General features: G+C 38.1%; 1 protein-coding gene across 3 annotated transcripts in view; it reads right to left on the bottom strand.

Annotated features, from left to right (window-relative positions):
• The window catches only part of CFAP97 (cilia and flagella associated protein 97), a 33,023-nt gene that overhangs the window by 4,544 nt on the left and 4,814 nt on the right, over positions 1 to 23,665 (bottom strand). For all 3 annotated transcript variants that reach the window (XM_071743288.1, XM_071743290.1, XM_071743289.1), the window contains exons 2-4: positions 17,827 to 18,711; positions 17,668 to 17,739; positions 5,484 to 5,743 (exon numbers count right to left, since the gene is read on the bottom strand). In XM_071743288.1, the coding sequence (XP_071599389.1) occupies positions 5,484 to 5,743; positions 17,668 to 17,739; positions 17,827 to 18,691 (1,197 nt within the window). In that variant the 5' untranslated portion in view covers positions 18,692 to 18,711. The remainder of the gene's footprint in view (positions 1 to 5,483; positions 5,744 to 17,667; positions 17,740 to 17,826; positions 18,712 to 23,665) is intronic.

Consider the following 23,665-nt stretch of genomic DNA (forward strand, 5'->3'; position numbering starts at 1 on the left):
AAGCAGAGTAGATCAAGATTCCATGGTGCAAAAATGTTCTAAGAAAAGCTCTTCTACAGAAAGAGAGAATTGCTCCTGTGGTTCCCTTGCCCTCTGCTGCAAATTGTATCAAGGGCTTGTTAACTTACAGACTATCTGTGGTCATAAATTCTGCAGTCTGGAGAATGGCCCGCTGCATACAGAAATGAACTCATCAACACATTGAAATGGCAGTCCTGACCTACTAAATCTGTAACCCAGAACTAATCTGATTCTTATGTTTTTATTAACAACCCTATAATCTTGAGGTTCTTAACCGAAGAAGTGTCCTGAACAATGGTTCAAGTACCTTAAACAAATATTCTTTTTGAATTATACACATGAAACTACTAATTCTTTCATTACATTCTGCTTTCAAGAAATGGACCAAAGAACACTGCCACTTTCCTTGCTCTTTTGAAGTGCTACATCTCTGGAGACTAAATTCTGCAACACTAAAGCGAACAGAAATGTTGACACTGAAACTACTGACCAAAAACTCAGACCACGTAACACAATCCAGGTGTTCAGAATCAAATATTTATTCCCGATGAGATCTAAGGAATAAAAAGCCAACCATAACAGACACTAATTGCAATCATTAGTTGCTCTGAATTGCATTATAGTTCCTCCAGAGCTTTTGATTCAAGCTTTATACATAGAGAATATTGCATCACTGATGACCTCGCAGCTTGGAAAAAGCCTCCCGCTTCCTCCACCTTCTTTTATATTATCATAATACAATAGAAGTACAATAATAATACAAAAAACAGGGAAAAAAAAAAAATCACAGAAGGTGTTTCTGCATTATTACCTTCTAGGAATAGTATAAGCCTTTATAATTCTAGGCATTTGGACATAGATTAGTATCTATAAAGCACTAAAATTCATATTGCTAAAGACAGAAGGAAATGTCATATTGCCAAAAAGTGGAGAACAAAGGAACTGCTACACAGTGGGCCAAGCGAATGGAAATTCAGCTTTGGAAACAACATGAGAGCATTAAAGCTAATTCTAATGCTCTCTGCCAAAAAAGAAAGAAAAAAAAGCAGCTACGCTTAGAAGGAAAGAAAAAAAAAAACCTAAACCAAAACACTAGAAGGCCACCACTCCTAAACTGGCTTCAGAAAGAAGGCAGAAAACAATACTTTTTCTTGGTTTACTTTGCATTTTAAATGCATGAAGGTTTCAGTTTCAGCTCCTTTGAATTCTAACCAGCTGACTAGTGTGCCTTGACAGCTGTTCAAATTTATTTATATTACGCCTCCTCTAATGTCACTGATGTTAGTGACCACCCTGACCCTTTCCTGTGTCCTGGTGGGGGAGGGAGAAGCAGATAACAGTGCATTCAAGCTATCTGTTCTTATCAATACAAATATCTGTCATTTTCTTCAATTGGCAGTTGCATTACTTAGCCTTAACTTAAATGTCAAAAAACACACTTTAGTCTTTTTAACTGAACAGCTATCGTGTTTATGTGTGGCTGGCATAATCACAAAGAAAGTAGACTAAGAGTATAAAAATAAAAACCCAAAAAACATCTCACAAAACTGAGCAGTGTGCAAAATAACCAAAAACTTCCTTGAACTTGTTAATTAGTCAGTCTTTATTATAATTACCACAACAATGCTCAGAAATCTTGAGTGTGGGTCAGGAATCAGTAGGCCACAAAACATCTGACCACAAAAAGCCTACAGTCTAAACACTATGATCACATAACAGAACTGTATTTGCACTGTATTGTGGAATATTTCAGCCAAATACACCTGCATGCCAGTCCCACATTCTGATAGCTTCCCCAATGAGAGGGCCCTGGAAATCTTTTTTTTTCTTCCATTGTACTTTGCAATATCAGGAGCTAATAAAATTGTCTTTAGTCTTGGCATACAGAGGCTTTGAATCCAGGAAGTGAAAAATACCTTATAAAACCCTGTGTGCTCAAGTTTCTAAGGAGCCATCAACCCAACACATGTATTTCTGAGCCCCTAAGAAGTTTACATTCTTTTTCACAACAGCATTCCCTGTATATCTTTCTCCTCCAGACTGACACCAGTATGGCTGAACAACCTTGGTATTCTTTCTAGAAGCAGCATGCAGCATCTGAGCTCTAAAACTCTCAGAAGGAAAGTACAAGGTACCCAGGCACAGCCCTGATGGACCAGTGCTCTTCCCCTCCTGTTTCTGTCCATGCCTAGAAGTTCTCCCCATGGTTGAGGCATGAGATGGATGGTGGGGCAGGTGCAGTGCAGCTGAAAGCTGTGGCTCAAGATAAGGTACATTTTGGGGGAGTATGAGGTTGGGGAATGAACAACATAGAGTTAAGTGCAGTAAGTAGTAACAGCATGTGCTACGAAGAATGCACACCAATACATGGAAATCCACCAAAAATCTACAGAAAAATCCCCCTTGATCTATGGTTTGAGAACTGTCATCCCAGACCTGCTGAGAGCTTCCAGTGAATTTCTGCTGTCAACTAAAAAGGCCACTTGTTGCCTAGGTACCTGGCTGAACACAACAGCTTAGCTCACTGAGGTCATCTCACACCTAAATCATAGACAGAATTAATAAAATTAACAAAAACACTCCAATAAAGAACAACATACAGACATGAATGATTTCCAAGCTTAGATGAAATAACTGGAATAGTGTAGTAGCTGCAAATCTATTATTTCAAGTCCCCACATACCTGCATAAAAGCAGTACGGATTTTGTATCATGCAATAACCCATTACAAGTTTAAGTGGTGTGTAGTGTCTTGTCTATGAAGCCAAGTTTCTTACTTATACTGGCAGAAATAATTATATGTTAATACAGACAGAGACACATAGATGCAAACATGGGAAAAAACTAACACATCAGTTACACTTAAGTCCCTTTCCACTGGAGAGGGGACAGGGTTGAAAGTATCTTCAAACACGAGTACAAAGTTTTATGAATCAGCAGCATCCTCTATCGGCAAGAGATACACTCTGGTCCTGTTATCTCAGATAAGCAATCAACAGCCAAGTTCTACTTAGGAAAGCACACTGTCAAAAGCACCAAGTACAAAATTCTGATATGAATTTTAACAGCAAACAATTTTGCTTATTCTGCTTTTTCTGTAAATTGCTAACAATTGCCTTTTAACAACTATTTTTCAGATCAATGTGTCCTTTTTTTCCCATCATAACTCTTTCTGTGGCAGCAGGATGTATTCCCTCTACCTCCTTGTACCCTTTCACAAAGCTAGAGAGCACCAAACCAGTTAGATTCCTCTCTAATTTCCGTATGTTTGAACAACTTTCCCTGCATCACCTACGATGCCAAATGTGTGCACCAGAAATCAAGCTGTCTTTCTCATAACAGTAAATACAGGCAATACTCCAGGAATGTTCTAGCATAACAAGTGAAGGCTTTCCTTAAACAGGGTTTTCCCCTAACTTCAGGACAAGAAATTATAGAAGCCATAAACCAACAGGAAAAAAAAAATCTTTTCAACAAAATTTTTTTACTTCCTGTACAGACTACTGTTGTAGGTTTCTGTTCTTGAATTATTTAGAAAAGCCTGAATCCTTCTTCAATATACATCTCACAAAGATTTATCAAACAGCATATCCTGTATGAAGTACTGCAGGCCCTGTGTAAAGAAAAATATCCTGTCAAGTAATAGAAGAAAGATTGATAAGGAAGTTCCATGGAATTCTAGCTCTTCAGTCTACAGAGGTGAATAGAAGTCCTGACCAGAAGAAAACAACAAGTTCATAAAGCACATAGATAGCTATGTAAAGCAAAACAACCTCAATGGGCAGGGTAAGACAGCTTTTTCATTTACAATCTCAGAGAAAAACATGTCATTGTAATCCTAAAAGGTAGTGTTAGAAAAATAAATGTTACACCTGTGATGCTCTAGGTACACTTCAAACAGAAGTAAACAGAATTGCTCAAAGATTATACCAATGTTAAACAAAATAAGAGCTGTACTGATGAATCACTCTATCGAAAAGAAGAACACAATAAATCATCCTGAGTTTAGAGAAAAGAATAAACAAAAATGTTTTTGTAGTCCAAAATAGCATAAAATCCTAACAAACTCTAAAGAATGCTTCTGATATCAAACATGTCCACTCACTGTTGCTGTGACAACTACTACGACATAAATGAATAGGAAAGGACATTATTTCTCAAACTGCAAGGAACCACCACTAGTCTCTAACATGTACTAAAAGCAGCTACCTAAGAAATTACTATGTCTTTAGTTTTGGTGGATTTGTGATCCAAAAGTTGCAAGATATCAAAAGAGAAAAGGTTTGTGAATTTGAGTATGCACAACTGTATTGTAAAATACCATTATTATGACAGTAATCATCTATTGTTATGGAGTAGAACAACTAGATTGTGACTGTGACACAGCACTTCCTTCCCACAGCCCAATACACTCCTTCATGTGTACAGGTTCATGTGAACAGCAAGTCCTGCTCTAAATGTTAATAAACAAATAATAAACTCTCTCCCCCAACACATGAAGAAAGGCCTCCTACAAGCCTAAAACCATCCAAGCCTAAAAACATTTCTTCCTTAGACAATGAGAAGACTTGCATATCTGTAAAAAGTCATTTCTCAGTGTGCAAAGAGTAATGTTCCTTTAGTCAGCTGTAGCCTAGCAGAGCTAGGGAAAAAGTTTCCTGCTTTGAAGTTTTAACAAACTTTCTCCAAGTTGAATCTGTATCTCTAACTACACAACAGGAAACTGCAACCTAAGCTTACACAGTTAATAAATTATTTGCACTATAAGTTTTCTAACTCTTTTAACTAGATTTCATTTTCCTTTCAAAAACACTAATGAATGAGGAGATATTAAAATATCATATGTGCTATAATTCAATCACTAAAAAAAATCTGACTCAAATCAGTATTATTTCATTTGACAACTCTGTGAATACCCTGTCTGAATTTACCCTCCATGAATACATTAGTCTGAATGTTTTCTACTAAAGTGATTGCCAATACACTAAAATATTGCAAGAAACATGCTATAAATATTTTAAAACTGAATCTATGAATCAGAAAACAAAATTCACAGTGGTATTGTATACTCTGTATTTCAAACATAACAGGTTTGATGCTATCATATTGATTGCTTTATTTTTTGCAATCCTTTCCTTAGAGACTAGCAATCATGATGCATAAGTACAGAGTTAGACTGCTACCCCAAGTTATGAGTATGTTAAAAATCATGGTTCCTCTTAAAATGAATGATACTACAGTACAGCAATCTCATACAATGCAAAATCTATTTTCATCTCACAAAAGAATATTTTTCCCCACAAAAGACCACACAAACAATTACCTGTGCAAACAGCACAGTAAAGAACATGCACTGCAGACTTACTGCAGTAAAGCCCAAGTGTTGCCTTGTCAGCTTTTTAAATAATTAACAGTAGTTCATGTGACAACAAACAGTCCTAAAATCAGTTCTTAGAACTTACTAGGTTTTCTCTTTCAATTCTTTGTTGCTCCTTTTGCCTGTTGAGGGCACTGTGGTACAATTTGGGCGGCTGTACAGCTGACTTCAGGTTGGTGCTACTTCGCGGCTTTGCAGACTGTCTGGACAGTTCTTTCAGCAACCTTTGGTTTTCCCGATCAATCTCTCTTACTTCTTCATTTGTGAAAGAATAATTTTTCCTTGTTCCTCTACATGGCTGATCGAAGGTTTGTTTCTGTCCTTTTTTCTCCAATTGCAGAAAAGCTTTAAAATGGTAAAAAGTAAAATACTCAGATTAAAAAAGGGAACCAAACACAAACCTAGCACTTTATTACTACGATTTCTTTAAAGACCTGAAAAAGGTACATTTCACCTCCCCCTATCTGAATTCCATATTTATGCATTTCAGATTTTCCAGGGATGCTCAGTTTTCACCACAAAAATCAAGTCTCATTTTGGCCTCAGTTAAAACCTATCTGCTTCCTTCTCACTAGGAATCCCCTCCCTCCTTCCATTTATGATTGGTATACCAGAAGAATCGAACAGATGCAGCAAACAACTGAGCAGTACAAGCGAACCAGCAATATGCATGCAGGGTGTAAGCATTTTTGCAGAATACCTCTGTTATTCAGAAAGCAGAATATGAATCAATCTTGTGGCCATGGTCATTTCTTCTGCAGGGTCAGTTTCCTGACCCTTGCTTTGACTTGGATCACCCCTGATCTCTACCTTTACCAGCATGTTTGCCCAACTTCTGCAGTGATATACTGCACTCAGACTTCCATCCCTGAATAATTTAAAAGTAGGTACTATAGTACCAGCAATCAGCATGGGAGATTAGAAATATGTTAGTGGAGCTACAGTTATACAGCACTAAAGCAACATCGAGCATCATAATCAACACAGTGGTAGCATTTATGGCACCACTACAAGCATCAGCTTTCCAAGCAACACAAAACATAGCTTCAGGAAGCTAGGATTAGAAATAACTTGCAAAACCAGAAACTAAACCATAAATTAATACTTAGATGCTTGCACATGCGAAGAAATTTAAACTTTGCTCCAGATATCTAAAATATCAGTCACAGCTGAGAGGCAGAATAGAAATGATGTTTCAAACAGAAAACTGACACTGGGGAAGCACAAACTGGAGACATAAAATGCATTTTCTGAAGTGATTTTATTGATCCTTTGCTCATGAAGCGATCCTACATCATGTTGGTGCAGGAATTGCAAAGGGAAAGATGAAAATTAGATATAATGGATGGAGAGAAATAAGTGAGCATATATAACAGAAGAAAAATTACTGACTCCTGGCAATTTTAAAAAGACCAAAAATTTAAACCAGAATATGAGGCTTCAAGACAAAAGAACAAAGAATGGACGCTTAAGGATACACAGCAAGAAAAGACTTGCATAACCACGAGATAAAGTACTAAGTGGAAAACTTCAATTGCAGCCAGAGCCAGCAATATTTATTATAGTTCCCCTGGAGCTTTGATACTGACCTATTTCTAAACCTTTACTTTCTAAAGCTTTGCAGTACATCTTCTGGCAACTGTTTTAAGAGCCTTGCTATCACAGTATTACCCAATAAAACCACTGCATTATCAGTCGTACAGGACTGACAATACCAGAGTAGATCAAATATTTTTCAGAGCTGAGACACAGACACAGCTTTACTCAAGCCATAACTCACATTCCTTCAGTATCAGTGCCTCCAGAAGATACCCCTAAAAGTCCCACAATAAGCAAAACCAGCATCCAAAGCAGCTTTGAGAAAAACTGCAAGAAAAAAACCAAACCAACAAACAGGCATGCTGCAGTATTTCCTCAGCAGACACTGTCACACCAGCAATTTTTTGGCAAAGAATGCCTGAAGCAGCCTTTAATATCTTAGAAACCTTAAAGAACGAGTATCCCATTCTTCAAAGTAAAATTAAATAAAATCTTTCTTGCATTATTTCAACTGAGTTTATTCCATAACTGATAGAAGTAAATATTGCTACGGTCTTTTGGAAATTTAGAAACAGTATCCAGAACTCAATCCAAACAGCTAATGAATTTAAAAATTGCTGTGTAAATGAGTAAGCTCACACCATAGTATGCCAATCACTACATGAAACAACTGCCCCCAGCCAGCTCTGCGAGGTTGTTCGCATTGGTAAATATTGTTTTCATTTGTCAAGAAAAGCTGCAAATCACCTTAAAACTAAAACACAATGCAAAACAGTGCAGATCAAGTGTGCCATCCAACAGATTAATAAAGTATAAATGAAAAGCATCTTTACAATTTAGTAAGTTATTCTCAAGGGAAAACCAGTACAGCCACCAACACCATTTGAGGAGACAAACCTGGGTTGAAACTCATCTGGATGTGCCCCTACAAGGGACAAAAAGGAAATGTAGAGAAAACAACTAGAGCCAATTCATAGAATCATAGAGTCATAGAATCACAGAGCTATAGAATCATAGAATCGTTTGGGTTGGAAGGAATCTTGAAGATCACCCAGTTCCAGACCCCTGCACGGGCCAGGACACCTCCCACTAGACCAGGTTGCTCAAAGCCCCATCAAACCTGGCCTTGAACACTACAGGGATGGGGCAGCCACAACCTCCCTTGGCAACCTGTTCCAGTGTCTCACCACTCTCAAAGAAAATAATTTCTTCTTAATGTGTAACAAAATGCCTAACCCTGTTCCAGCTGAAAGCCATTACCCCTTGTCCTATTGCTACATTCTCACACAATTCAGATGGTAACATGAAGCTTCAACATACTTCTCAGTAAAAAATAATGATCTATATCCTTATGGGAATATTCAGAAACAGCACTGCAGAACACAGCTGAAAGAAAGTAATTTGAACAATCTTCAAGTGAATACATCACATTACATAATTGATAACGCTATAATTACAAGACTATGGAAGGTAATTTAATCATTTGCCCTCATAGCATCTCACAGATTAAACAATACCGCAGAACAAACATATGCAGAGTGGAAATCAGATTAGGGCAAAAAGCAGTTGTTCAACTGAAGTCTTGACCTACCTTTGTGACACCGATGCTATCGGTAAAGAAGTCCCTTCAGAGACATTTAAGCTTCTGAATAACTGTCAGCATTAATTCCAAACAGCTCTTTTCTTTCTGTGAAAGGTGTGAACTAGTAAAATTCTATTTAAAGCAACAGCATGCACAATGAGGACATTTAAAATTAGAAATACAGGTTTAATGTCTTCACTGGTACATGATAGTTTAATTCTCTGTAAGTTACATGGCTATACTTTGGTGTACATACTCTTAAGATGAACTGTAACTATGAAGCTACCCAGTAAACACAGATTAAAAATGCTCTGAGATCAAAGTAATTACCTATATTTTGAATAATTTTAAGTAATTAGTTATATTTATATATAATTTTTTCTAGAAAAACTTCTCTCAGCTGTGATGGGAAAAAAACCAACAAAAGCAATAAACAGAGCAATGACACAGAACAAACACCTTTCCCCTTCCCCTCACTGCTGCTCAGTAAATAGTTTTAGAAACACTGACTGCCAGAGCCCTGCAGCTACTGCTCCAACCAGCACTGCATCACTTTCTCACTCAGCTCTCACTCAGAGGCAGTGTCACACACCTCCACAGCATTCAAAACCAGTATTTTACACAAAGCTCTCAGGCAGTTGGTGTGAATATGTATTTATATACGTTTCCATGCATTGCTCTACTGGATAGAACTTCACAAACTATTCTCACCTTCCATCTTCTTCCCTTACATCCCCCAAAACACAGACTTTTCTTTTTTCAACCATGTCTTCTTTCTTCCTCAGGTTCTCATCTCTTTCTCCAGCCAACTTATTTTCCTTCTACTGTGCCCCATCTGCACCTTTTATCACCTCATCACACAGAAAGCATTTCCCACTTGCAACAGGCAGACAAGACATACTCCAGCTTTTTCTTCCCTATCTTGTCCATTCTTAGCCTCATCATTATTTATTATTTATACTTAATGTAGACACTGACTACTGCCAACAGCTTTCTGACAACTCTTGAGCTTATGAGCTTGCTAAACAGTGACGATACCAACTTCACTACAACTTAAAAGAACCACTAATAAAATTAAATAATTCAATCATAGAATCTTCAGGGTTGGAATGGACCTGTAAGATCACCAAGTTCCAACCCCCCTGCCATGGGCAGGGACAACTCCCACTAGACCACTCTCTCAGTCTGTCCTCATAGGAGAGGTGCTCCAGCCCTCTGATCATCCTCATGACCCTTCTCTATTGCAACAAATGGGCTCCAGAACTGGACGCAGCACTTCAGGTGGGGAATCACAAGACCAGAGTAGAGAGGGAGAATCACTTCCCTCGACCTGCTGGCCACACTTGATGCAGCCAAAGATCCAGTCAGTTTCTGGGCTGCAAGTGTACACTGAAATAATTAAGAGCACCATCAAAGTTCTTCTGTGAAGTTATTCAGCGGAGCCGAGTCAAAACCGGCAACCTCAATATGCTGTTGAATTACAGAAGATTGCTTAATTTTGCACTTAAAATTTAGACAAAAGACGTGCATCAGCAAGTTTTCTTCAAGGGGTGGCATGACAATATCAATCTAAAAGTCACTAAGTTCCTCAATAGTTTCTTAGTTCCTCAACTGATCTTTTTATAGTTAGCCTTCTATGACCTAGAGGAAGAACCACATTTGAAATGTCACATGCGCATTTTTGCAGCAACAGTGCTGCAATATTCCAAGGCACTAGATCAGCTGATACATCAAAAGCAGATTTGTTGTTCTTTAAGTCGATAAGTTAATAAATTAGAGTTTTGTTTCATTAAGGTTACCATGTCAAAATAAATCAAAACTGACTGAAGCCTAAATATAGGTAACCTTTTCTAAATCACAGCAAATGCAACAGTGATATCTTTAGGAACTGTGTGACAGGAGCATTTAAAAGTTCATTAAAAAAAAAAAACAAAACATCACTTACTGAAAGTGGATCACTAATAAAGGACAAATGCTTGTTCCTAACAAAACAAGCAGAAAGCAGACAACATGCATGAAAGCAGTGTTCCTTAAACAACACTCAAACCACAATAACAACCTAAGTAAGTAGTGAGCAAAAGGTTCTGCAGGTCTTTCCAAGTGTACCTATTGCCAGTGTCCAGAATGAGGCTTTAGTACTTTACTTGAAAAAAATGCCTAACTTGTACTCTGCAAAACACCACCTGTACAGCATCATAGTATGTCCAATATGCACTCAATACATGTCAGCATTCACTGGCAACAACACTGCTTTTATGGCAAAGGCAGTAGGTGCCTAAGTGAGATCAGCAAAAGCTTGCAAAGCTAGGAAAAAATAACCAATAAACAAAGAATCAAGATCTCATGTAAGAGGTAAATGTATTTATTCTAAATGATATTACGTATTTCAGACACAGTGTTACATAACTCAAATATTTACGTTTCAAAGCTACTTCAATGATGTACTCAGTGTATTTTGTATTTTGTATTATGTACAGTTGCTGATGTACTCAGCAACCCACGGTGCTCTTTAATCACAACACTTAGATTTTGTTTGAATCCATTATCTGTTTTCACAGTGGTCAAAGACAACATGAAGGAAAACTACAGGTTAAGGTATGATTTAAGATTTTAAAGAGTTTATAAGTTTTGGAGCAATTAAATATAATTTACCTATAGGTTCCCACTCTCTCAATGGGTAATAAGTAATTTTACTAAATTCTTACCACTTCATTTTCAGCCAGACCATAAATCAGTAATTTGATGGAGGGGGATAAACAAGCAGTATTTGCATAAAGACTTGAACAGTGTGCAGTTCTACTTCTTATTTACTGGTAAGAGGTGAAAGAGAATTCTCTGGTATTCACAGGATTTCTATGAAAGCTGGTTTCCATGGAGACACCTGACTTTCTTCAAAGCAATAAACAAGCTGTTTATTGCTTTCAACTAAAAAGGACTGAAATGACATTGCAGAGTATGAAAGGCCAAACCTTATATAAAGTACAAATGCTAATTAGCAAGTGAAATGCATTAGGACAGGATGGTAAGGCTGTCCTCATGGCATTAAAGCTAAAATTAAAATCATGCATGTTTCACAGTGTATCTGTTGCACTTCCAGCAGAGAAAACTGCATTAAATTGCTTCAGTGCTTATACATTTGAGTTTGCCTGGCTTTGTTTGATTCATTACCACATCTCTAACACATCTGAAAAACAGAAAAGCATTACAACAAATTTTTCTTCATTAATATCTAACAGTTTCAACCTAAAACTATTTCTGTGTTCTCTCACCATTTTCTTCCTAGATTAGTATTTCATGTCACAGAGTTCTTTAAAGATTTGAGAATTCATGGTCTGCTGTCTTTTTAAGTAAGGGAAAATGTTCTTTTCAAGTATAAAGTTTCCTCTTGAAAAACACCTGCTTTAATAGGGCTGCTAGTTATTTCTTGATGTCATAAGAAAGACAACAGACACCTTACAGACGCAATTTTTTTCCCCCCAAATCACCCATTTTCTTATGGATCTCTTTCTAATCTTAAATATTTTATATCTGTTTGTTCTTCTACCTCAAAATGAGTTACTGCGAAACAATGCACATTTATATACAAACAAGCACCACTAGGTCTATCTATTAACATACATACTGAACAAATCCTAGTGAAAAATAAAGATGTTTAGTTCAGGTGTAGAGTTTAAGTACTTACGTATTACCCAAGTGCCTACTTTAAATTTAGATACACTATTTAATAGTTATTCTATAAATACACTAGTTCAGCATGAATGAGCACACAAATAATATACCCCTAGGAGGAGAAATTTAATTTATAAAAAACTCACTCTATTTCCTGGCTGACAAATTACAGTAAAAAAAAAATAAAAATGTTAAAGCAACTACTACATGTTAAGCTGAAGCTGCTATTTAGTTTCCTACAATGGGTTTTATTCAGAAACACAGAGCTTTTATTTTCATAATAATTATATTTATATCACACTGTTTTCCACCAAATGAGCTCTGACTGTTTTACATTACAAGATCTAAGGCACAGAGAGGCAAAAATATTCATCAGAGGACATGTAGGTCAGCAAGAGCTTCAAGGATAGAATTCAGGTCTTCAACCCTTCGCTCACTGTCCTACTTATTCCATCACACCACCTCCTCAGGTTAATAATAGCTAATGCCATGGATTTGCAGACTAATCCTCACAGACACTTCCGAAAAATAAGCGGGTATCAACCCTGTTTTGTAGAAAAGAAAACAGAGTGCTAAATTCTTTAGCACTTGATACACCTTGTGTAATGCCATTACTACCATATTGATACTCAACATAAATTCAGATAGACACACTTCATTTTTTGTTTCCTGAAGAACAGAAATCAAGAGACTTGTCTAAAGAAAGAGAGCAAGCATGTAGCGTAGCTGCACGGAAGTGCATGAATGCTTAATAATTCACATATTTGCTTAACCCTTCTCTTTATCTGCATAAACTCAGTTCCTTAAAATTACATTGGACATTGAATCAAGGCAAGACAGTGAATCAAGACATAGGATCAAGCAAAACAGTGTGAGATAAATGTCCGATTTTTTATTCTTGGCTTTCTAACATTTTTCTCCTGAAAGCACTTCCAAAATCAATTTTAGGCAAGCTATTTCTTTGCATATTTAATTCTCTCTTGTTTTCAGATTACTCAGGAGTATTGCAGAGAAGGAAGTGAGTCTGACATTTACTGTTATGGGTTTTGAATGCTGCTCTGAGTTATTTATTATTTTAATCTTCTGAAAGATCTTTAAGGCTTATAGCTAAGTAGAAACAGCATCGCCTCACAAAATAATTACATACAAAAATCTGTGTAACATCATGAAACAACAGAAGAACTATATTTTTACTTGAAAAATATAACCACACCTATTTTTTTCTCCATGTAGATGGCAAAAAAGAGGTGAAGAGTGATGAGAGGTCTTGAGTACCTATGATCTTGAGCACACTGATATTTTAATTCTTAGGTAGCATGGCTGATACAATAACTCTTATAGCCATAAACCATAAGGAATACAGCTACATAACATCAGTCTTAGCTTTGCTATGATATTATGTAAGCCTCCAAAGCACAGACCTTTGTGTCTGTAAAAATGAGTGGATTCAAGTGCCATATATTTAGCATTTAAATCCATTTTAAATAAGCATGTCACCTAAACAGCAAGTGATTTTCATGAAGAGAAAACTAAAAGCCACTATCAAGAATGAATAAGCAATTAATCTGTTCACAGTTAACAAAAGAGATAAACCTGAAAATGTTACGTACAATATGGGGATAATTAATAAGTAATTGGTGAGCCCAGAAACTTAAACAACAGGGTGCTGGTGAACCTAGATGGTAACATTATCCAGGTTGGTTCTAGTACTTCAGGCTCTGCAACCACAGGGCTTGCACACAGGAGCAAGCTGAGCAGACTTTGCACCTCAGGGAAGATGCTGCACCTTCCTCCACCCGAACTCCAACCCACATCAGACACTGGCACAGGGGGGGGAGATGTGAAAAAACACCATGGAGATCAGTCCATAAACTTCAAAAATTATTTGTTCACCCCATACCATCTCTGCTTTCACTACGGCACCTTATACTATCCTGTTCCCACTGCAAACAACTGACTCCCTACAACTGAAAGTCTGACAGTGCACCCCATACCTTAACACAACTAACTGGGCTCTACAGTATCATTGCTGCATATTTCATTTCTCTTCCTTCACGCTGTGTGTGCTCTCAAGAGTGCTCTCCTGTTCACACGCTGCTCCTCAGACTGTGCACACAAAGCCACCCAGCACAGCTACAACCTGCAGGCCCTGAAAACCACAGCTTCTGTTGTAGTTCTTCCTTCCCTTTCAAGCAGGACTTGACTCCTGCCTAATAAACGCCAGTGTAAGGACTACATTCACATGCTGTGTTTGTCTTTGGCAAAATGCAGAACCTGCCTTTCTCCAGTTCTCAAGTGTAATCTTCAGCTGCTGTTACCAAGTAGATTTCAGCCATTTTGACTAAAACTTGCTCAATTATTTCCCATCCAAACAGAGCAAACAGAGGCTACAGAGCAAACTGCAGGACCCGATAATGCTCACTTCAATAACAGAGTACATAAAATAACAGTGTTCAGATGTAGTAACCAGATATCTTTATCCATCTCTAGTTCACTGTCCAGGTCACTAAAGAATATTTCCAAAATCAGTAATAAGAGAAACTGCACAGAAACACGTTATGTTTTACATATGAATTCAAACCACAATGTACAATATGCAAAATACAAGATTTCCAACTAAAACCATGTTATTTGTCAGATTTTTAAATTATTCAGAATAGCATAACTTACAATTTGGCTTCTGTCAAGAACAAGCATAGCTTTTTTTTTTTTTTTTTTTTTGGTAGAAGAGAGTATGGTCGTCCCAAATGTTCACATTACCAATGCACAGAATTATACAAAATTAAATCCTGCGTACCCCCCCAGAAACAAACACATTAACCAGTTACATGGAAACTAAGTTTCTGTGAAATGTGTTTCTGTGAAATTAAAAATATGCTGCAACTACTGTAAATGCTTAGGCCTGTGTGTATTACAAGCATATTTTACAAAAATTTTAAACTACATGTTCACCAGTACAGATTACTGGAAGAATACTTAAAAACTAAATTCAAGACATCCTGATGATCACTTAAATACTCTCATGCACTCACATCTGGGAATATAATGCTCTCACTTGAGACAAACTTCAAGGCTACGCAGTTCTGATCAACATTTAATGCAGACTTGGGGCAGGGGAGATTTGCACTTTTGTTTTCTTTTGAGTACAGAAGCTGGAAGCAGTAATTCAGGATAAGGTTAGCTCCTATTTTTCCAGATTAGTTATTTGCTACCATTAATAAACCTGCTCCATTTAAACTTCAAAATACCCAAAGTAATTAAGCTATGCTGTGCTTGCCAATGTAGAGAGGCACTAGGGAGTAATATGCATGTTAATCAGGAACATTAGCTGCCAGACTATGGGAATTCTACTTCTCATCACTCAATCTTTATTATTGTTACTTAGAACTGTTTTTCAGTTTTGGGAAAAAACTTCCCCATCCCTGTCCCTGTCCCTCCCCTCCTCCCCCTTCTCTTCCCCCCTCAAACAGAAATTCATATCCAGGAATACTTACTCTGAGCTATAATACCCATTTGTTTTAGGGATGAGATGAATCCTTCTATAATCACCAGTTATTAAAAAGCTTCTTGCTATGAGGGAACAAATTAAGATGTAGGACATCATAATTCCAATTGCCTAGCAACAGCTCTTCTAAGATCATGTTTTGACAAGTGGTTGGAGCCTTTTCTAGTATGACAGAGCTGCTGGAGCACAAGGACTCTCAGAGATCGCAATAAGCTCTACCTTTCTTGTCACTTAGCTCTGCTTTTCTTACTATCAAAACAAACTTCCTCATTGCTACCCATAGGAAAGTTAAATGATGCATATATGTTTTTAATCCTTTACTCACTAATGGAAGAAAGATGACACATCCAGTTTTAGCCCTGGCAGACCTACCCCAATAGGACAAACTGGGGTTTTGTACCAGACAGACTTCAAGAGGCTTTCCTTACCTGAGATTAGAAGATTTCTTGAGTGAAGCCTCATTTATTCTAGATTCTAGTAATGAAAACTCCAGGCAATGAAAAGATGCTCAAAAGAACTGCACAGACCTTACAATACGAACATGAGATCATCCAGCACATTCTTGCCTCATGACATGAAGATTTGCAATGAATGCAGTGAAAGATACCCAGTTCTCTCTCTTTGACTCCATTACTGAGATTACCAGATACTTTTCTCTTTAAAATACCTTTTATCAACATTATGGTATTTTTGAGGGCAGACAGTTCACAAAAAGAATTTCAAATAATTCTGTTTCATTCAAGTAATTTCAAGTAATTATGTATCATTACCATTATTTTGAAGGTTGATAACCCAGCATTTTTTCATAAAGGCTGATGTTTTAATATAGATAGTAAACTGTGGCATTGTCCAGTAAACCTTGACTTCTCAAAATTCATGTGCAGTTTTATTATTCAATATGTTCTTATATCAAATCTTATTCAGAGATTCATAGAATCATAGAATCATAGAATTGGCTGGGTTGGAAGGGACCTCAGAGATCATCAAGTCCAACCCTTGATCCGCTACTGCTGCAGTTACCAGACCATGGCACTGAGTGCCACATCCAGTCTCTTTTTAAATATCTCCAGGGACGGAGAATCCACCACTTCCCTGGGCAGCCCATTCCAATGTCTGATCACCCTCTCAGTAAAGAAATTCTTTCTAATGTCCAACCTAAACCTCCCCCGGCACAACTTGAGACCATGCCCTCTTGTCTTGCTGAGAGCTGCTTGGGAAGAGAGACCAACCCCCACCTGGCTACAACCTCCTTTCAGGGAGTCGTAGAGAGTGATGAGGTCTCCCCTGAGCCTCCTCTTCTCCAGGCTGAACAGCCCCAGCTCCCTCAGCCTCTCCTCATAGGATCTGTGCTCGAGTCCCTTCACCAGCTGGGCTGCCCTCCTTTGGACCTGCTCCAGCACCTCAATCTCCTTCCTGAACTGAGGGGCCCAGAACTGGACACAGTACTCGAGGTGTGGCCTCACCAGTGCTGAGTACAGGGGCAGAATCACTTCCTGAGACCTGTTGGCCACGCTGTTCCTGATCCAGGCCAGGATGCCATTGGCCTTCTTGGCCACCTGGGCACACTGCTGGCTCATGTTCAGCTTCCTGTCAATCCAGACTCCCAGGTCCCTTTCTGCCTGGCTGCTCTCAGCCACTCTGTGCCCAGCCTGGAGCTCCCCATGGGGTTGTTGTGGCCAAAGTGCAGGACCCGGCACTTGGCCGTGTTGAACCTCATCCCATTGGAATCAGCCCAACTCTCCAGTCTGTCCAGGTCCCTATCTGTACATCTTACGAACACACGCTGTTTCTCTCCACTGTGGAAGCAATACTATGTACATAAATAAGAAATCAAAGAATTAGATGAACACAGCTTTGTCAGAAACACATTTAAAATATGTGGCACATTAAAACCTCATTCTCTTCTATTAAAACTCAATTGTTCTCAGCAATGTACAGATGTTACACTTTGTAAAAAGAAAACTGAAAAGTCACCTTTCAAAAGCTGATTCAGATCCACGGCATCATGCAAGACTTTTCGACGGTATCTGCAACCAAGCTCTGAATCTAACAAAAAATACAGATATAAGATTGGATTTCCCAGCCCCATGGGTTTTACCAATTTTGTAATGTGCTTGCATTCTTCAGAATTACCGTATAATTCTTGGTTCACATTTTCCTGTCTTTTTACTTTTAGTTTCTTATCATTTGATGCTGCAAGTTCAAAAGACTGGATAGGACTGATATCTGGAGTTGACAGAGGTGTTACATCAGTCACTGTGTCTTCAGATTCCTCCAAGTAGTCACTGAGCTTTTGTTTTCCTTCTGCCAATTTCATTGCTGACTTGAATTTTTGTTTTGGAGACAGAAGAGCATTCCTACAAGCATTCCTCTTTGAGGAAGAATAAGATGAATCTGATAAACAGCTATCGGAATCTGTATCAGAACAATCTGTATCTGAGCTTGAGGATGAGGAGGATGAGGAGGACGAGGAGGAGGAAGAAGAGGAGGAGGAGCTGATATGAGTATATTTTTTGCTAGCCTTTTTTATGCTGTTTGACTGTTTAGCTGACTTAGGTCTAACCTTCTGTTTTTTGCCATCGTCACTACTATCTTCTTCATCTGTATAATAATCTTCTTCACCCTCTTTAACTATCTTGGGGATTCCAGCAGGAACATTCTCCCGCATTCCTCTACTTGCTGCAGATGTTGCTCCAGATATATCTGCATTTTCCACAGCTGGAGAAAGTGACAAAGATGATGCATCTCCATGAAAATCTGTGCTATTTTCTAGGGACTGACCCTTCTGTAAACTTTCCTGCTTTTCTTCCTTTTCCTCCTCACAACACAGAGCATCTTTTGAATTAGAAATGAAATCAGGGTCTGCAAGAGCTGCCTTTGTACCTCCTTTCTCTATACATTCCCCGTTTTCTTCAGCTTTCTTCTTCTCTTCCTCAAAATCACTGTCAAAGAAAGCATGATCCACTTCACTGTCTGATGCCTCTTCAAACCGGTCCATTCTGAAATATGAAGCGTCACCTACAACCATCAGAAAAGGTTTCCAAAGATTAGTATAAGAACAGATCCAAGCACTCTTTTAATGTAATAGTTTTGTTCTTTACTTCTTTACCTCCACTAATTTATAATTCTGCAATTCTATTGCTAGGGACAACTCCATAGTGAATTCTGTAAAGAAATTTAGTGCCACCTGATTGTTCACTGCTTACACATTAGAGCAAAAACTTTACTTTAAGCCAACAAAACCCACCATTTCAAAACATTCACTCCTAAGGAAATTATTCCAGTATTGTTAGAGGCTAAAGTTTCTCAACTATTACAAACAAGCAACTGAAGTGTCCTATTTTGTCCCATTAAGTTAGGACCATTTTAAACTAGAGACACTAATGAGCTATCACTAGTTTGGATTTTATACTAAAAAACTTCTTTATATGTAGTGGTCACCATCTTGGCTGACAGACACAGCCATTCAAATCGCAGTTACATCAAAAGATCCATGGCTCTATAAGTTAAATTGCTAATAGATGTCTGGTGTGTCAGTGTTAATGTTTTAGTATGGATCAGGAGCCTGCTTTTCTTGAACGTGCCCTGTGACTGACAGTGCAAAGTGTAGTGAGCAAATGTGACTCTTTCACATGAAACTAATTTTTTAAGTGTGTTCCAGACATGAAACTAGTGCACTTAACCTACCAGTCACCATTCAGTCCATGGGACCAGATTAAGGCTAGCACAAAAACACATAGTGTGGATAACAGGTACTCTTTTGACATTATGTTCTATAAAATCTGCTCCTATTGTGTTATACTTCTTGCTGAAATACATGGTGATAGAACTGCTATGCATGTGGCAAAGAGGATGGGAAAGTTTCCACTCAGATGAAGTTCCACTCCCACAGAGTCAAAATTAAAAAAACCAAACACCCCACAACCAAAAAAAGTTAGCCAGTGTCAAAGACTACTGTCCTCATCTAGCTAACAGTATTTTTCTACTTCTATTTATGACAGATTTTATACATTTTTATAAGCAATAATCAATAAATACATAATGCTTTTTAGATGCCCCAAAGTCTCTCTTAAACCACATGTTGTTTGTTGCCATGGAAAACAAAGGTAAAAAAGAATTCCTTAACTTGTTCTGAAAATGCAAGGCATATGTCACCCAATTATCTTGCTGCTCTTCAAATAATACTACGTTTAAGAGGAATTTGAAATACTTCAAATACAAGAAGCAAGACAGAAACCTTAAAAGCTGAAGGTGTGGCATCTGCTGTGGTTTTAAGATTCATGAAACCAAAGAGACTTAACAGAGACTTAACATGGCTAGATGTTGTATAAAGCTGAAAATGCTATTCAACAATAGAAGCAGCAGGCAACTTTGATACCACAAAAAGAAACTATTTAAAGCACCTAGCTCCTCCGAGGGCAACAGAGCAAATGAGTAAAACACCTGGGAACTCTTAATTTGAAATGCTACATGGAATTTGGAAAGTTTTCATATTCACGACACTTCTTGTGATCCCTGGGCCTTAAGCAGGTTGCATAGTCTGCCATTGCCCAGCTGTCATGTTCATTCCTGCAAGTTTTCCTAGAGCAGCTTCCTAAATGGACAATGAATTGTAATTTATCAAAATACGCACAATGGAATAAAAATTCAGAAGAGCAACACGTGTTTACATTTAATGCTCCACCTCATGTAACGTAAACCAGAAGGGAACTAGAGGAACTACAAATTACCTGTAGACTACACATCATGTGTTAGTTATTTAGCATGAAAAAAATTAATATAGGAAATACAGTGTCAAAGCAAATACCTTTGCTCTCCATGATGCAAGGCTTTTATTCCTTAAGGCACAACCATTTCATCAGTTTGTAGCTTCAGACAGACTGACAAAAGTCAGCATGTGGTGTATTCCACTTGTCTCAAGCACACAGATGTAATAGTACACTGCTAGCACTGTTGTACATGTAAGAACATAAGGTGGTAAGACCAAAACCTTAGTTTGCAGGTGGATACAAATAAACAAGTACAGCTTGAAATAGATACTGTTGTTGAGTGCAATACACACATCCATGTATTTTTATTTTATGTAACACTACTGCAAAGGAAACTAAACTAACAGTATCTCATTGGCTCTAACATCATACATGGTCACCACACACCTCCTCAGATGTCTCCTTTCTGAATGCAGTCTCTTAAGTGAGGATGGAATTCAACTCCAGACAGTGGCAGAAGGGCAGTATAGATGTGGCAAAAGGTGATAAAAGATACCAAGGAGCCTGGACATTCCTTTTTACCATTAGCATCAGCCAACAATCACATATCTTCCCACTCTACATGACTCAGGAATTGCCTGCCTGCCAGTAGGCTATTTTCCATGAAGCCTGGGCTGTAACTGATCCGCAGACAGACACCACTGCTACAGAAGAAATGCAGTTTAGCAGCCTGAGTCTGCCCAAGGAGCAGCAGTTTTAACACCAGTCATTTTGCTGCCAAATGCTCCTTCCACTTTTCTGGCACAACCCCCTAACAACTTCAGCCTTCATATTAATAGAAAACAGACATGCTGTACTGGTCAATTTCTCTCAATGACACTCTTCATCATTCACAAAGTAAACATTAATTAATTTTGTAGCTTCCAATAGAAACAAAGAACAGATTAAGACATGGTATTCTTTGCTCCTGTTCCCCTCAAGCATTCAGAATGTCTTTAAGGGAGCTGCAATTTGCCAAGAAGTAGCAATAAAAAAGAAGCAATTTTGCTTGATAAACCATGCCTAAATGAATAAATTGCCTATGCAGGCACTCACACACACACTCGCACCCCCTTATATACGAGGAAGAGTGTTATTTTATTTCTGTGAGAAGTAGAGTTCTGCCACATTATCAGTTGCTGAAATACAGAATCAAAAAGTGATATTCTGAAATTCCAAGAAAACTGTCATTTGAGTCAAATACTTAACTGTTCATTCTAACAACCATCATATTTATTTACAAAACCATGAAACCCTCCAACACAAATATGATCAACTCAAATGAGCAGGTTGACCATTAATTGTCAGGTATTTTTTTTACTGTATTATCTCCTCTCCCCATGTAATTATCTACCACTCTCCCTTTGTTTCTTGTAACTGTAATGCCCATCCCTTATCCCAGCCAAGCACACCCATTTATCTTTGTTTCTTCCTCACTGCAGTTCCTCCAAGTTCATACTGCTTTTTAATCCCTTCACCTATATACACCAAGCTTGACCCATTTAAGACCACCCAGTAGTGGCCATGCAGCCAAGAACAACATACTGTCTGGCTGTCCTGGCAGTAGGGACCCACACTTTCTGGTCAAGAGGTTGACACACTGAGCACCTGACTACCTACAAAGACTGCACCCCAGTTCTCACCAGCAAGCCACTGCAAGAGCAAAGGCTACTCAGTTCCTGTGCAGGCAAAACTCTGCCTGGCTGCTGCTGCTGCGCTGCACTGCACAAAGGACAGGCAGCATTTCAACATCCTCCTCAATGTTAAACGAAGATTGAGACCTTACCCAAACAAAATGTAATGAGTGCTTTTCCCTTGCTAACTGCAAACCTGCCAGCTACAAAACCACCTTAAGTAATATAAAGTAATCTTACACAAAGGTAGGATAGTATATAAGGTGATATAGGAATGATATAGATTAAGATGTGGGTTTGTGTTGGAACATATACTGTCTTTTGATAATTTTTCTGAATGCTAGAAACTAATGCTTGAAGTGCATTATGTGCCTAGTGAAAGACTGAAGTTATTTTAATCTTGGTTAAGTTATTCTATCAATCTTTCACTTTTCTAAATAAAGACCATCTGAAATACATGCATTAGAGTACTGAAAGAAATCTCAGAAAAGAAGTACTAACAGTACAAACCTCTTCTCTCAAGCATTCTACCTCCATAATTGAGGAAGAGGGTGGTTTTGTATAGAGAGGACAAGCAACTGCACAGCCAGTTGTTCGGCCTTTTTTTAGCTATTAACCTACAAATTCCTAGCACACAGAACACCACACTGACTTTGTATGTTTTGCACTGCTCAGAAGGCCCAAGGAGCTTTCTGAAAGTCTTAAGATTCTGGTATGTAATAAAAGTGGAAAACAATCCCCTTAAGTATGGTGTGGCTTGAATCAGAAATACCTGATGTTATTGAATGTATACAGTGCATCATCACAAGAGCTGTAATACAGCACAGCTACAGTATACTCAAAATGAGTCAACAATATGTCTGTTTGCTGCAACAGAAAGGAACAGACCTCATCTTAGGAAGTATTAACTAATACACATATCAGAACCAGTAATAATGTTGTATTCTGCTCCAATAAGGTACCTTCTGGCTTAGTGTTATTAATTCTGCTTTGTATGTATAATTGATACTGAAAGAAGTAACCAAACAGGTAATTCTCTCCCAGCCAGTACTATCCGTGCTCCCACAGACTGCACTTCTTTCAGCTCTAGATTTCGACCTCTTCAGAACAGAGACCAACTCTCCTGTTCTCAGCATACAGACAAATGTTTTAGAGGCAGGGGGTTGGAATGTTAAGGTGGTACAATTACAAGATTTATGCTATCAATGGCAGATGTTCTTCAGGACACTCCAAAATCCTCTGACTGTATTTACTAATCATTGCCCCTCTGTCAGAGATCCTGCCTGATGAGACTGTTAAATCACCTTCTTGTATGGCCAACTTGGGAGAAGGTCCAAATAGTAAACATATCACCTGATTAACATTTTTTAAAATAACAATCATTAAAAAACGTTAAGACAACTAGAAAAGTCCAGCTTTTGAGGGCTTGTTTCATTTAAAAAGGGAAACACAGGGAAACACAAGTCTTAAAACCTGTAAAACAAACTAACCCCAAACATACTTTCTTCTCAGGTAGAATCAACAGCGGTAAAGGTCAACCAGGGCAGCTGCTTCCAGACGTGTTAAAACCAGGCATACCCAGCTCTACCT

Source organism: Heliangelus exortis, chromosome 4 (genome assembly GCF_036169615.1).
Source record: "Heliangelus exortis chromosome 4, bHelExo1.hap1, whole genome shotgun sequence".
NCBI lineage: Eukaryota > Metazoa > Chordata > Aves > Apodiformes > Trochilidae > Heliangelus > Heliangelus exortis.